At 46.4% G+C, this 14,540-nt stretch overlaps 1 protein-coding gene and 1 long non-coding RNA gene across 3 annotated transcripts in view; one reads left to right on the plus strand and one right to left on the minus strand.

The window, feature by feature from the left end:
* The window catches only part of FRMPD3 (FERM and PDZ domain containing 3), a 67,276-nt gene that overhangs the window by 29,165 nt on the left and 23,571 nt on the right, over positions 1–14,540 (plus strand). Inside the window, exons 8-11 of the mRNA XM_055563221.1 lie at positions 3,477–3,613; positions 3,913–4,039; positions 6,212–6,301; positions 8,339–8,518. Coding sequence (XP_055419196.1) covers positions 3,477–3,613; positions 3,913–4,039; positions 6,212–6,301; positions 8,339–8,518 — 534 coding nt within the window. The remainder of the gene's footprint in view (positions 1–3,476; positions 3,614–3,912; positions 4,040–6,211; positions 6,302–8,338; positions 8,519–14,540) is intronic.
* LOC129638656 (uncharacterized) overlaps positions 10,609–14,540 on the minus strand; it is a 48,559-nt gene continuing 44,627 nt past the window's right edge. For both annotated transcript variants that reach the window (XR_008707959.1, XR_008707958.1), the window contains exons 4-5: positions 13,947–14,057; positions 10,609–10,836 (exon numbers count right to left, since the gene is read on the minus strand). This is a non-coding gene — a long non-coding RNA (uncharacterized LOC129638656). The remainder of the gene's footprint in view (positions 10,837–13,946; positions 14,058–14,540) is intronic.

Below are 14,540 nucleotides of genomic sequence, written 5' to 3' on the forward strand. Positions count from 1 at the left end.
GCCTTGAAGGATGAGTGAATGTTTGCTGGGTGCAGAGATGGATGTTTGGTTCAGCTATTTTGGAATTTGGTGACAAGACCTTGTCCACCTTGCCTTTCCCCTTTATGATGATGTGTTCGGCTATATTCCTTTTATACTGAAGATAGCTTTAGTGAGGTCTAATTGACACATAGCAAACTGCACATATTTAAAATGACAATTTGATAAGTTTTGACATATGTTTATATCCATGAAGCCATCACCACAATCAAGATATTAAACACATCCAACACCCCCAAAAGTCTCCTCAGTCTCCTTTGTAATTCATACCCCTATCCCCAGGCAGCCACTGACATGCTTTCTGTCACTGTAGATTAGTTTGCATTTTCTAGAGTTTTATAGGAACAAAATCATACAGTATAAACACTTACTTTGATCTTGCTTCTTTCACTCAGCATGATTTTGAGGCTCACTCATGTTGTTATGTGTATCAGTAATTCATTCCTTTTTATTGTTGAGTACTGTTCTATGGTATGGATATACAAAAATTTGTTTACCAGTCCACCTGCTGATGGATATTTGGGTTGTCTGGTTTTGGCTACTACAAATAAAGGTTCTATGAACATTCATATACAAGTCTTTGTATGATATATGCTTTCTTTTCTCTTGGGTAAATACCTAAGAATGGAATGACCTGATCATATGGTAGATCTATCTTTCCTTAATTTCTTGAAGAAATTCCAATACTGTTTTCCAAGGTGGCTGGGCCATTTTACATTCACACCAGCCATGTGCTAAAGTCCCAGTTTCTCTACACCCTCATCAGCACTTGGCAGTATTTTTAAATTTCCATCATTCTAATAGGGTATAGAAGTATCTCATTCTGGTTTTCATTTGCATTTCCCTAATGACTAATGATGTTGAACACCTTTTCATGTGCCTCTTTGTCATCATGCATCATTTTTGGTGAAGTATCTATTCAAATCTTTTGCCCACTTTTTAAGTTGGGGTTGTTTGTTTACTTATTAGGGAGTTTTGAGAGTTATTTGTGTATTCTAGATACAAGTTGTTTATTGGATGTGTTATTTGCAATTATGTCATCCCAGTCTCTAAACAGTGTCTTTCACAGAGCAGAAGTTTGAATTTTGATGAAGTCCAATTTGTCAATTTGTTTGTTTTATGGATTGTGCTTATGGTGTCATATTTAAGAAATCTTTGCTGAGCCCAAGTTCACAAAGATTTTGCTATTGTTTTTTTCTAAAAGCATTATCATTTTAGGCTCTGCATTTAGATCTGTGATCCATTTTGAGTTAACTTTAGTATGTGGTACAAAGTATTGATCAGATTTCTTTCTTTTTTCCATATGGATATCCAATTGTTCCAGACCATTTATTAAAAAGAGCATCCTTTCTTCCCATTAGTTGCCTTTGTGCTTATGTGAAAAATCAGTTGTCTGTATATGTGTGGGTCATTTCTGAAGTCTCTCTTCTATTCTGTTGATCTGCTTGTCAATCTTTATGCCACCATCACACTTTTTTGATTACTGAGGCTTTTTATTGATTATTATTATTTTTATTGATTACTGAAGCTTTTTAACAAGTCTTAAAATCAGGTAGTGTTTGTCCTCCAAATTTGTTCTTTTTCAAAACTGTTTTGGCCATTCTAGGACCTTTGCATTTGTGTGTGAATTTTAGAATTAGATGGTTAGTTTCTATCCCAAACCTGCTGTGCTTCTGATCGAGATTGTGTTGAATCTATACATTGGTTTGAATCTTCCAACCCATGAAGACAGTATATTTCTATATTTCTTAAGGTCTTCTGTAATTTTTCTCAACAGTTTTTTGTACTTTTCAGTGTATAGGTCTTTCACATATTTTGACAGATTGTCCTTAATAATTTCATGTTTTTGATGCTATTAGAAATGGTTTTGATTTTCAATTTTAGGTTCTGATGGTTGCAAACATGTAGAAATATGGTTGGTTTTGTATATTGATTATGTTGATACTGAAATATTGATTATATCCTGCAACCTTGTTAACTCATTAGTTCTAGTAGATTTTTTTGTTGATTCTGTTGGATTTTCTACATAGATGATCATTGATAAAGCATTCCTTTTACACTCTCTCCTCTGCTGTAGTGATACCACTGTGGCTCTCTAGTCTCTCAGCTTATTCTGGTTCCACCTGAACACAATGGGCAACTGGTCTAACCTAGGCTGATCCTTGATAGCTGGGATTCTGACCTTCAGGGTCTGAGGGTTTTCTTACCTTTGGCCATTAATTCCAGGAGATCCTTTTTAGGATAGCATAGGGAAGATCATGGCATCTGGTCCCATCACTTCATGGGAAATAGATGGGGAAACAGTGGAAACAGTGTCAGACTTTATTTTGGGGGGCTCCAAAATCACTGTAGATGGTGATTGCAGCCATGAAATTAAAAGACGCTTACTCCTTGGAAGGAAAGTTATGACCAACCTAGATAGCATATTAAAAAGCAGAGACATTACTTTGCCAACAAAGGTCCATCTAGTCAAGGCTATGGTTTTTCCAGTGGTCATGTATGGATGTAAGAGTTGGACTGTGAAGAAAGCTGAGCACTGAAGAATTGATGCTTTTGAACTGTGGTGTTGGAGAAGACTCTTGAGAGTCCCTTGAACTGCAAGGAGATCCAACCAGTCCATTCTAAAGGAGATCAGTCCTGGGTGTTCATTGGAAGGACTGATTGTAAAGCTGAAACTCCAATACTTTGGCCACCTCATGCAAAGAGTTGACTCATTGGAAAAGATTCTGATGTTGGGAAGGATTGGGGGCAGGAGGAGAAGGGGACGACAGAGGATGAGATGGCTGGATGGCGTCACCGACTCGATGGACATGAGTTTGGGTGAACTCCAGGAGTTGGTGATGGACAGGGAGACCTGGCGTGCTGTGATTCATGGGGTTGCAAAGAGTTGGACACAACTGTGCGACTGAACTGAACTGAGGGAAGACTGACTCATTATTGCTTTTGATCTTCAGACACCAAGGAAAAGAATATCTGCCCCATGCCTGCCATCCGTCTCTCACTGTGGGCTTCTGGGCCAGAGCCCTATAGAGAATCCCTCCCAGTGTCTCTCTTATTTTGTTTTTATCTGAGCTGGTAGAGGAGCCTCAGATGGCTGGGGGTGAACAGTGGTGAGTATAGGCCCCAGAGAAAAGGCAGAAAGGTCTCTTGGAACAGGAGGAAAGAAGGGAAGTATTGCCATGTCTCACTTCTGTAGTGCCCTAGACATTCTACCTGTTTGTGCCTTGCCATTGTGTGTACCTGGCACTGAGAAGGGGGCAGTCAACTATCCGCTGAATGAAGCAAATAGTATCTCTTCCCCAAGGGCAGAACCTCCCTTTTCCCTTTCATCTGGGATTCTTACTGACACCAGGATTCTCTTCTGGGATGTAAGGGAGTCCGTGGTGCAGTGGCTGAAAGATCTCTAACTGATGGGTTTGGACTGCCCTCTCTCACAGAGTCGGAATGATGTCATCCGAGAACGCTTTGGAATGGACCCCAAGCCGGAGATGCTTTTGGGCCTTGCTGCCCTACACATCTATATCACTGTCTCAGCTACTCGACCTAGTCAGAAGATCTCGCTCAAGAATGTGGAGTGAGTTGTGCCAGGGCCCTTCAGGAGGGGGGCACATAGCCACACAGGGAGAAGGTACAGTGGTTGAGCTGTGCTATGCTTTTGAGGACCATGGGCCTGGGATGGGAGTGAGAACTGGACTTCCTCAAACCCCCTAGACCAAGATGCCCTTGAGCTCCAGCTCCTACTTGCCTGCCTCCTGCCTCCCCTAGTCTCCATTCCTCCACCTCTGTCTCCAATTTCACTCCATTTCTGTCTTGCCATCTTCCTTTCCTGTCTCACTTTGTCCTTCTAATTTCCTACTTTTCTTCTGCTTTTAGGAAGGAGTGGGGCCTGGAACCCTTTCTTCCCCCCTCCCTCCTACAGGGCATCAAAGAGAAGACCCTCCGGAAATCTCTCTCTCAGCAGCTGAAGGCACACCAAACACATCCTTCCAGTGGCACCAAGGTATCCAGAGTCAGCCCCGGGGCCCCCTGCTGGGGCACTAGTGGCATTGGGGGACTCCTGCTTGGTTTCCCAGCAAGTCTGGTCTTCTGGGGACTCTCCCCACTGTTTTTGACCTGGATACACATCCAGCTTGACCAGATATGGAGGATGATTGTGGAGATTTTTCCCCAAGCCTGAGCCTCCCCCAGAGACAGCTCAGTGGCAAGTTACTGGGACAGCTCAGGATCCTCAAAGCAAAGGGACCAAGATGCAGGCAGAAAAAATTCTTGGGTTGTTTCACCGATTTAGTCATTGCTGATGAAGCACCTGTTGTGTGGACAAGCCCCAAACCCTGAATAGACACATTTCCCATGGAAACGACTCCTCTGTCCTCCATTAGCTTTCTAGTTCGTCAGTCCTGGTACAGGGAGATAAAAGCCCAACCCCATGGGACAAGGTCTGACCTGGATAACAGAACTCCAGATCACTGCTGGTCACTCCAGGTCACGTTGAGGGCTCAGGTCACTGCTGTACTTTCCTTCCCTTTCTGGGGTGCCCTCTGAGGGACTCCCACTCCCTGCCTCCCCAGCCCTGCAGGCCCTTCTCTGACTTGTAAGGCTCAGTCCACTTGCCTCCTAAGAGGCGGTGGTGAGAGGCCCCAGAATCCACATGCAGATGGAGACACAAGACACAGGTGCCCTCTTATATCACACCCATTCCAGATTCCCTGCATTCCCAACTAGCTTCTCTTTTAAGATGCAAATTTCCCCGGAGAGTTAAGCCATTCCTACCTTGCTGTGCATATTTAATCAGATTGTTTTCTTCCCAGTGGAGAGTTTCAGGGCTCCTAACCATCTCCTCAGCAAACATTATTTTTGAGCGCCACCTCCCCCCTACCCCCACCACACCCCCGCCCAGCACTTGGGCTGGAGACATAAAGATGAAGAAAGCAGAGTCTCTGCCCTGAGTCAAGCATAGGCTGGTGGGAAAACCAGAGGCAGTCACAACACAGTGCAATCCAACTCATGCAGGTTCCCTGGAAGCTTAGAGGAGGAACAGCCAGCCCAGCCTGAAGGAGATTGAAAAAGCCAGGAACTGGTGCATTTGATGCCAGTTGTTCAGTCTCAGTCGTGTCCGACTCTGAGACCCCATGGACTGCAGCATGCCAGGCCTCCCTGTCCTTCACTATCTCCTAGAGTTGGCTCAAACTCATGTGCATTGAGTTGGTGATGCCATCTAATGCCAGAGATAGGTCTTAAAGGACAGATAAGAGTTTGTCTAGACGAGTTGCAGGGAGGAACATCCCCAGGCAGAGAAATCTGACATAAACCAGTAGAGAGGGTTCAAGAAACCTTCCTGGGTAGGGTGCAGGCAAGAGAAGAGGCCAGAGAGGTTGGCAGGAACCTGTTCATGGAGGGCCTCATGTGCTGTGGAAAGGGATTATCCTTCATCCTGTAAGCAGCACAGAGCCATCAAAGGGTTTAATTGGGCAGCTGATGTGATTTAAGTTTTAGGCTGCTCCCTCTCACTGAAGATGTGAAGGGAAATGAGTGTTGGTACTGAAGGTAACATGGCTGACAGATGCAAATGGCAGACCTTGAGGCAATGACCATGGAGCTAGAGAAGAGGGATGGTAGGGTGGAGAGGGAGTTAAGAGGTAGAATCAAGATGATTTGGTGACATGAGAGGCTGAGGGAAGAGTCCAGTGTGACTCGCAGGTTTCTGGCCTGAATGCCCAGGGAATGCCTGGACCACTGTTGGAAATTTTTCTGCCAGAGGAAGAGCAGGGTGGGGACTTAGGAGTTCTCAGGATAAAGGTATCGAGTTGGGGATGGCCAGCACCTAGTGGTCATCAGGGATCTCAGGAGAGAGGTATAGATGTTATGGGGTGTTGAAGTTGGGGAAATGCATTGAGATTAACCCAGGAAAAAAATGAGTAAGCTGAATTCTTCAGGAATGAGGACCTGGAGGTAGCAGGAGGGTTTAGGAAGGGGGGTGGGATGCTAAAGTCTGGCAAGAGCTGTCCAAACTGGAACCTTCCTGTGATTCTTTCCCAAAGGTCCCACAGTGGGGCTTGCTGGCTGGTCTGACTACTGCCTATCCAAAGCTGTTGACCCTCCTTCCTAAAAACATGGGTTTGCTTTTCCTCTGCACCTCAAGTTTCTCACACTTCTGGGTGGGTTGTTTTCACAGGGCTCTGCAATTCAGGCCAAACTCCAGTATCTTCGAATTCTGAATGAACTTCCAACGTTCACGGGCGTTTTGTTCAACACTGTGGGCCTGGTAAGTGAGGCCAGTGAGGGGGTGGGAGCTCTTTAGGGGCACTTGTCCTTGGGTGGGGGGACAGAAGGGACTCCATTAGATCTTTTGGGTGGCATTCCCTATCAGTGAATATTTCTAAAAGACTTCCCTCCCCTTCCTCCTTCTCCCTATTGGGTCCTGTGGTGGTCTTGTCCCACCTCTGGTAAAATGGTTAAAGTAGGAGGCAAAAATTAATAAATAAATAAAGTAAAATGTAAAAACTTTCGGGAATTCCCTGGCAGTCCAGTGGTTAGAACATGGTGCTGTTGCTGCCAAGGCCCTGGGTTCGATCCCTGGTTGGGGAACTAAGATCCCACAGGCCATGTGGTGCCGCCCAAAAATAAAATGTAAAGTAGGAGACAATATTTGTTTTCAGCATCCCTCCAGGCTCTTTTGTGCCTCCTATTCTCAATTTCAGGGGTCAGCAAACTTTTTTTGTAAAGGGCCAGATAAGTGAATTGCATAGGCTTGGCAGGCAGGCCACAAGGGTCCCTGTCACAACCACTCAGCCCTGCCATTGTGGCACAAGAGTGGCCATCAACAGTGCATAAACAAATGGGCCTGGCTCTGTTCCAATATCTCTTTGTTTACGGATGCTGAAATGTGAATTTCATGTGATTTTTATGTGTCTCAAAATATGGTTCTTTGGAATTGTTTCCACCCATTTAAGAATGTACAAAACCATTCTCAGTTTGTGGGTTGGACAAAAACTGGCAGAGGACTGGATTTGGCCTGTGGGCCAGAATTTGCCAACCCCTGCCCTATTTCATTGTTCTTACCCATATTCCCTCAATCCCCCAGCCTGGATGCCCCTTGCACCAGCCCCCACCCAGGGCCTTCAGTATAGCAATGCTCCTCTGAGGTAGGGCATAAGTGGTCCCCCTAAGACTGTGCCCCAGGCTAGTTTACCCTAGTGTGCTTCTGTGAAAGGAAATTCAAATCATTTGCTTACTGGATCCAGGTGTTAGTCATGCTCTGGGGAACACGCTGTCATGCTCGTGGGGCACACTGATGGAAAGCCACTTATCAAAGTGTCTAGAACAGATGGAAGAGGTTCCTTGGGGTGATGCTAATGCCAGGGAATGGGCTGGCAGAGGACTCAGGCTTGATGGCACCAAGGAGCCTGTCAGGACCACTTAAGGGAATCTAGTCCATCAGGCACAGAGGTGACCATTTACGTACTGAGATTTGAGGATCCTGGGAAGTCCACTGCTGAAATTCTTATAGATCATTCCTCTGGGGTAAGACTACTGTGGTCCCTATTACGTGTGTGTGCACTTAGTTGTGTCCGACTCTTTGCGACCCAATAGACTGTAGCCCACCAGTCTCCTTTGTCCATGGGATTTCCCAGGCAAGAATACTGGAGTGGGTAGCCATTCCCTTCTCCAGGGGATCTTCCTGACCCATGGATCGAACCCATATCTCCTGCATTGCAGGGGATTCTTTACTGTTGAGTCAACTGGGGAAGCCCATAGTGCCTATTCAAGAGAGCAAATTGCTTCTTAGGGAGGGAGATCCCCCTCCAGGCTACTTTGTCAGTTTAGCTTTTAGCATGAGGTGAGAAGTGCAAGCTGTTGGTGGGGGAGGGTAAAGACCAAACACAGGATGCCACCTGTTCAGACAGAGCACCAAGGGAGACTTGAGTGGCCCAAGGCAACCAATGGAAAAATCTCTGGGGTTTAGTAGGACAAGGGTACTTCAAAGGCACCAAAACAGACCTCACCTATTTGATGATTTTGCTAGAACTAGCCCTGTTGCTGCCCACTTCACTCTCCCTGGTACTGAGGCTAAGGTGTCCATTTAGACCGATGATCCAGGGCCCTGTCCTGGGAACAGGGGCATCCCAGACCATTTTCCCTTCGAGGTTGTCTTCTTGCCCTGACCCTGAGCTCCAGATATTTCCAGATCTCCCAACAGAACCAGTCCAATGCCTGTTTTGTCTTTCCGCCTTCCACCTCCTCTTCCCCACTTCCTCTGCCCTGCTTTCTGTGAATGCTGTGCACCACGCTGGGGCCCCAGGATGAGAAGCAGTCAGCCACCACCCTCCTGGTGGGACCCCGTCACGGCATCAGCCATGTTATTGACCTCAAAACCAACCTCACCACTGTGCTGTCCGAGTTCAGCAAGATCAGCAAGATCCAGCTGTTCCGGGAGAACCAGGGCGTGGCCCGGGTGGAGACCAGCATCATGGATGCCAAGGTAAGTCCAGCTTCGAGGGGTTCCTTCCCAGGAACAGGCCTGGGGAAGAGAGGAAGAAGTAAACTTGACAAATAGTTTTAGCCCATGAGGTGAGGTTCAGTGATTCTGAAGTGGTTCAGATCCTGGGCCTTTGGGGGCTTATCTTTCTTCCTCTTTTCAACCCTCTGGGACATGCTATCTTGACCTCATTTTTTTTTAACCACCTTTGCAATTTAAAAAAAATTTTTGATTTATTTATTTATCAGCTGTACTGAATCTTCATTGCTGCACAGGCTTTTCTGCATGGGCTTTTCTCTAGTTGCGATGAGTGGGGGCTACTCTTCGTTTCGGTGCACGGGCTTCTCGTTGCCTCTCATTGTGGAACATGGGCTCTAGGGCACAGTAGTTGCAGCTTCTGGACTCAAGAATACAGGCTCAGTTGTGGGATCTTCCAAGACCAGAGATTCAACCGGAGTCTCCTGCATTGGCAGGCAGGTTCTTTACCACTGAGCCACCAGGGAGGCCCTTGACCCCCTATTAAGGTCAGCCCATGCTAGGGAAGGCTAGAAAGTGTCTGATCTACCCATGAGAGGTTTTTAGCAATGGGCACAGAGATTGGGGAACTTGGAATTACCCCTAGGCCATCTCTTCCCAATCCTTCTCGTGTCATAGCACACATAGGACTTGATATTCATGTGGGGCATTGGGGTAAATGGACCAGCCCCTGGGACTCTGGCCTCCCCAGCCCCGCCCCCGGATTCCCCCGAGGCCGAAGGGATGTGTGCACACCATTTGGGTGCCATAGGTGCACACACTTGGATTCATCGAGGAGGGGAGTGTCTGAGTATGTGGACAGAACCAAGGGGTCCTGGGGGAACAGGGAGCAGGCAGAGCCTCGTCCCCATTTCACCTTCCAGAGTCAAGTTCTTCTAGGATCTTACAACCTTTCCCATATATCAGCTCCTTCAGACTGGCAAGCAGCTGTCACAGAATCTGGCAGCCGTGATCAGCCGCCCCCTCTATGGCTCTCCTGTTTGAACACCCAGTGACCAGTGTGGATGGGGGGCAGGCCTGCCTGCCAGCTGGCAGAAGCTGTTAGAGGAGGTGCAAGTTTCCTTTCTTAATCTTAAAGGATTTCCCAGGGGGAGATATTGTTAGCAGATTAAGAGGTGGAATGTTTGCTGTTTCTAAAAGAGCAAATTATTTATTTTTGTCTTTGTGAAACCCAGGAAGCTTTAATATATTAATTTTTTCCACCTGTGATTCACAGGCTTTCCATTGGTTTAGGAACCTTCCTGGAGCCAGTATTTAATTGGCTTGTGGCCACTTCCTCAACCAATGATTGCTGGCCTCCTCAGATGTTGTTGGGTGAAAAGCCAAACAGACAGGGAAGTAGGGGAGGAAAGACAAGACATACAGGGAAGATATGACTTCCTGAGAAATTAAAAGGGTTTAAAACTGAGAAACGGGTTTCCAGCTGAGTCTCCTGTTTGGAGAGTGATTCTCAACATTGGCTACACAACAGAATTTCCTTTAGAGTTTTTTTTTTTTTTTTAATACAGATGACTGAACCCTGTTCCCAGAGTTTGTGATTTAATTGGTCAGGCTGCAGCCCGAGCATCAGGATTTCTTTCTTTTTCAGTTCCCTGGTGATTCTGTAGTACAGTCAAGTTTGAGAACCACTGACCTCTGCATCCGTGGTTCTGGGAGGAACCAGCCCCCACAGAGTTGCTGGATGTTGCCTGAGTGAGGAACCCTCCTCTCATTTCTAGGAGTGACCTGGCCACAGTTGTGGGCATGAATGCCACCCAGGAGGGGTCACACTCTTATTGGGGAGACTCACAAAGGCACATGACCTGCCTTAATCATACCACATCATAACATGTATGGACCTCTGGAATCAGATGGACCAGGTTCAAATCTCAGCTGTGCCACTTCCTAGCTGTGTGGCCTTGAGAAAGTGTCTTAACCTCTCTGAACACTGATTTCCTCAACTGCAAAATGGAGTGCCTGTCTCCAAAGGTTGTCATTCAGAATTAAATGAGAAAATGAGGTAAAATGTCTTAGGACACTGTCTGACACAGAGTAAGTACTCAACAAATGCAACCTATTATTTTTGCCAATGCAAAACAGCATTGAGGAAAAGTTCATATGAAGTCAATTTTGTGGTTAAGTGTGGTGTGGAACCATTGGAGAAGGCAATGGCAACCCACTCCAGTGTTCTTGCCTGGAGAATCTCAGGGACGGGGGAGCCTGGTGGGCTGCCGTCTATGGGGTCGCACAGAGTCGGACACAACTGAAGTGACTTAGCAGCAGCAGCAGCAGCAGTGGTGTGGAACCTGGAACAAAAGAAGAGGAAGGGGTTAATCAGAACTTGCTTCCCACAGGAGAGTGTTTGAAGCTGGATCTTGAAGTGATAGGCATGGATTAGCAAGGAGAAGTGGGATGTGTTCACAGACAGAGAGCAAGCACGGAAATAAGTAAGCCATATGTGTGGGTCGATAAGCATAGTTGCTTGGCTGGAGAGGAGAATAATGAGAAAAGAGATTGGAGAGAGATTGGGGGTGGGCAGAACGAGCTGGTGAAAAGTTTCAAAGGCCAGTCCCAGGAATTGAGATTCAGTGTGTTAGAATACTAGGAATCCACTGTAGGCCCTTGAAGAGAGGAATGACAAGCCAAAATCTGACTGGGACCAGTGTACCAGATGGATGTTTGCAAGGCTAATGCGAAGCCAGGGAGGCAGAGAGGGGAAAGTAGTGCAAGTACAAGGGTGAAGTGACCAGGGCAGGGTCTGAACTGGAGGAATAGCTGTGATAATGGACAAGAGTGAGGGTGAGACATAGAATCACTACGAGTTTGCTTGCATATCCCCATACACATTTCTCTCTTACACACACAATGCAGAGATCTTATACCTAACCCTTGCTGCCTGCTGCCTGTATCCTGAATGCACTGAAGCACGGTGCCGTGCAGACGGCTCACAGACGGTCCACACTGTGGCTGGGTGAGGTGGTGAGACACTACATCACAGGGTAAACAGGACATCTTGTTGGTGCATGGAGGGGGCTATGAGAAGGTTATGCTTTGCTGAGTGAGAAGCAGCAAATCACTAGGTAGATGATACAACCATCAAGTGGTAGATAGATCAGATTGGCTCTACTTAAAGGCACTGATAAAATGCATATGAGAAACCACGGGAGAATTCTAATTTATATTAAAATGTTTCTATTTTGTCAAAAGGTTTATCATGTGTGGTAAGCAGAATCATACACCTCCCCTAAAATTCCCATGCCCTGAGCCCAAGATCCTGTGAATACACTATGTTATATGGCAAGGGGAATTGTGGTTGTAGATGGAATTAAGATTGCTAGTCAGCTGACTTTAAAATAAATAGATGAGCCTGGATTATCCAGGTGGGCCCAGTGTCAACATAAGGGTCCTTGTAAGTGGAAGAGGGAGACAGAAGAGAAGGTCAGAGTGGTGTGATGTGAGAAGGAATCAGCCCAACCTTGCTGGCCTTGAAGATGGAAGAAGGGACCATGAACCAAGGAATGTGGACAGCCTCTAGAAGCCAGAAAAGGCAAGGAAACCCGTTCTCCTCTAAAGCCTCCAGAAGGGACACAGGCCTGCCTACCCTTGATTTTAGCCCATGAGACTTGTGTCAAACTTCTGATATCCAGAACTGTAAGAGAATACACATGTACTGTTTAAATCACTAAGTTTAATTTGTTACAGAAGCAACAGGAAACTAAGATTCCTTCAAATAGGAAGCTCTCATTCACTCCATTAAAGTGTCATTTCTTTGATAAATGTTTCATCTGCAACCCAACTTCTGTTAGCATAAAATCTGACGCATCTGTGTTCAGAGATGTCTGACATGAGCATCTCCTTTTACAAGTCAGTGCCCTATGAAATGGACAGGGAAGTGTCCCTTTCTTGGGTAAACTGGCACAATTGGTGATATACTGGTAGGAGGAAAAGAGGAAGGGTGGGGACAAAATGATCCAGGCTTCATTAGGCAGTCATTTACTATGAATTTACTGTTGCTTGGAAGGACACTAAACCCAATGGGAGATACAAAGATGAAAACAAACAAAAACAAAAACATGGCTCCTAGCCCTCAAGAAGCTTACTGTCTTGTAGGAGAGAAAGAAGTACACCTTTATATGCATACCAAAGAAGGTACCTTAGAAGAGGTAGCAAGATCATGTTAGAGTACGTGCATGTATGCTCAGTCACGTCCAACTTTTTGTGACCCCATGGACTGTAGCCCACCAGGCTCCTCTGTCCATGGGATTTCCCAGGCAAGAACACTGGGGTGGGTTACCATTTCCTCCTCGATGCAGAGACTGAAACTGTGTCTCTTGAGTCTCCTGCATTGGCTTCCATGTTCTTAACATGGGAAGACCATGTTAGAATACAGAGGAGTGTGAAATTAATTCTGGCTGGGGGATTAAGGAAGCTTCCAGGAGGCACTTTATATTAGCAGGATCTGTGGTTACCAAGCAGTGCCTCTTCCATATATGTGCACAAGGAGGAGGATTTGGGAAGACAGTTTGGGAAGCTCTGCACTGGAGGGTGACTTCCTGGGCTCAGTAGGAGTCTCTCTGTAGGGCCAGTGTCGTGCTGGACCCAGCTCACACAGGCACATAAGAGGTGATTGGGCATATGTATCTCTCCCAACTCTGCATTCAGTGAGGTCATATTGATAACTGGAAAGCAGCCATGGTGGGAGTATGTATGCCAGGGAAGTTAGCAAACGCTACAAATCAGAACTTTGGAGAACTGGTTGTTAAATGTTTACCAGCATACCACTGCATGAGGTACACTGAGGAAAGACTCTTTGAACTTCCTGAACAAGGAACATGAAGTTACAAACCAGAATTGGCCATTTCCCCCTAGATGTGCTATTCTGGTTTGGGAATATTCTGGAAGGGCCTTAATAACTGAGACTGTTCACTTAAGGCAGTCAGCTCTGACTGCACATTTGATTCACATATGGAGATTTAAAAACCACTGGCTACCCAGGCCCTTCTCTTCAAACCATTTAAAAACCAGAATTTCTGGGGATGAGGTCAGGAATAGATAAGTTTTTGAAGCTTCCCAGGTGATTCTAATGTGCATCTGGCCTGAGAACCACTGCCTTAAAGTGATATTCTGCCTTGCCCCCGAATTGGCTGACTATTACAATTAGGCTTTCCTGATGCTGTGGAGGCAAGAATGCAAAGGCACCAGTCCCCTGGGACTCAAGGACAACCATCTTGTTCCTTACTCCTCCAGGCCTCTAAATCCCCATTTTTTCCTGTTTTCAGGGATGTTAGTGTGAGCTGAGGCTCCCCCAAGGCCAGTCCCCTCCCTAGCTGGCATCCCCAAGTGCTGGGTGCCTTCAAACTCCCAGAGCACCCCAGGAAGGTGGTGCTAGAGCATGTCAGATGAATCCCTGCTGTACCTTCTCAGGGCTGGCCATGCCTCCAACTCCATTCTCCTCTTCTTTTCCATTTGAAGATGGCTTGCGCCTATTTAAGGGCTTCCCCAGTGGCTCACACAGTGAAGAATCTACCTGCAATGTCAGAGACCTGGGTTCAATCCCTGGGTCAGGAAGATTCCCTGGAGAAGGGAATGGTAGCCCACTCCAGTATTCTTACCTGGAGAATCCCATGGACAGAGGAGCCTGGTAGGCTACATCCATGGGGTTGCAAAGAGCTGGACGCGACTGTCACTTTCACTTTTTCACTGGGCCTATTTAGTTACAGTTTTCACTCAGTTTACTTGCTCTGAGTGAGGTAAACATGAGGTAGTCTGCAAATATCTTTCTCCAGGAGACAGCAGTCTGGGACTGAGATGGCTCTGGGCCATTACCATACCCTATTACCACGGAAACCCATAAGGGGGGGAAAGAAATCATCACACTAAAGTCCCAAAGGATCTCTTGTGGCCCAGTGTGTCTCCTGTTGTCATGTTTGAGCCTTATTGCTCTAGTGGTTTCTGTCGGGACAAGCATTACATTAGGCGTCATGATCATTAAAATCCTATTTAAAATAAA

Source organism: Bubalus kerabau, chromosome X (genome assembly GCF_029407905.1).
Source record: "Bubalus kerabau isolate K-KA32 ecotype Philippines breed swamp buffalo chromosome X, PCC_UOA_SB_1v2, whole genome shotgun sequence".
Lineage (NCBI taxonomy): Eukaryota > Metazoa > Chordata > Mammalia > Artiodactyla > Bovidae > Bubalus > Bubalus kerabau.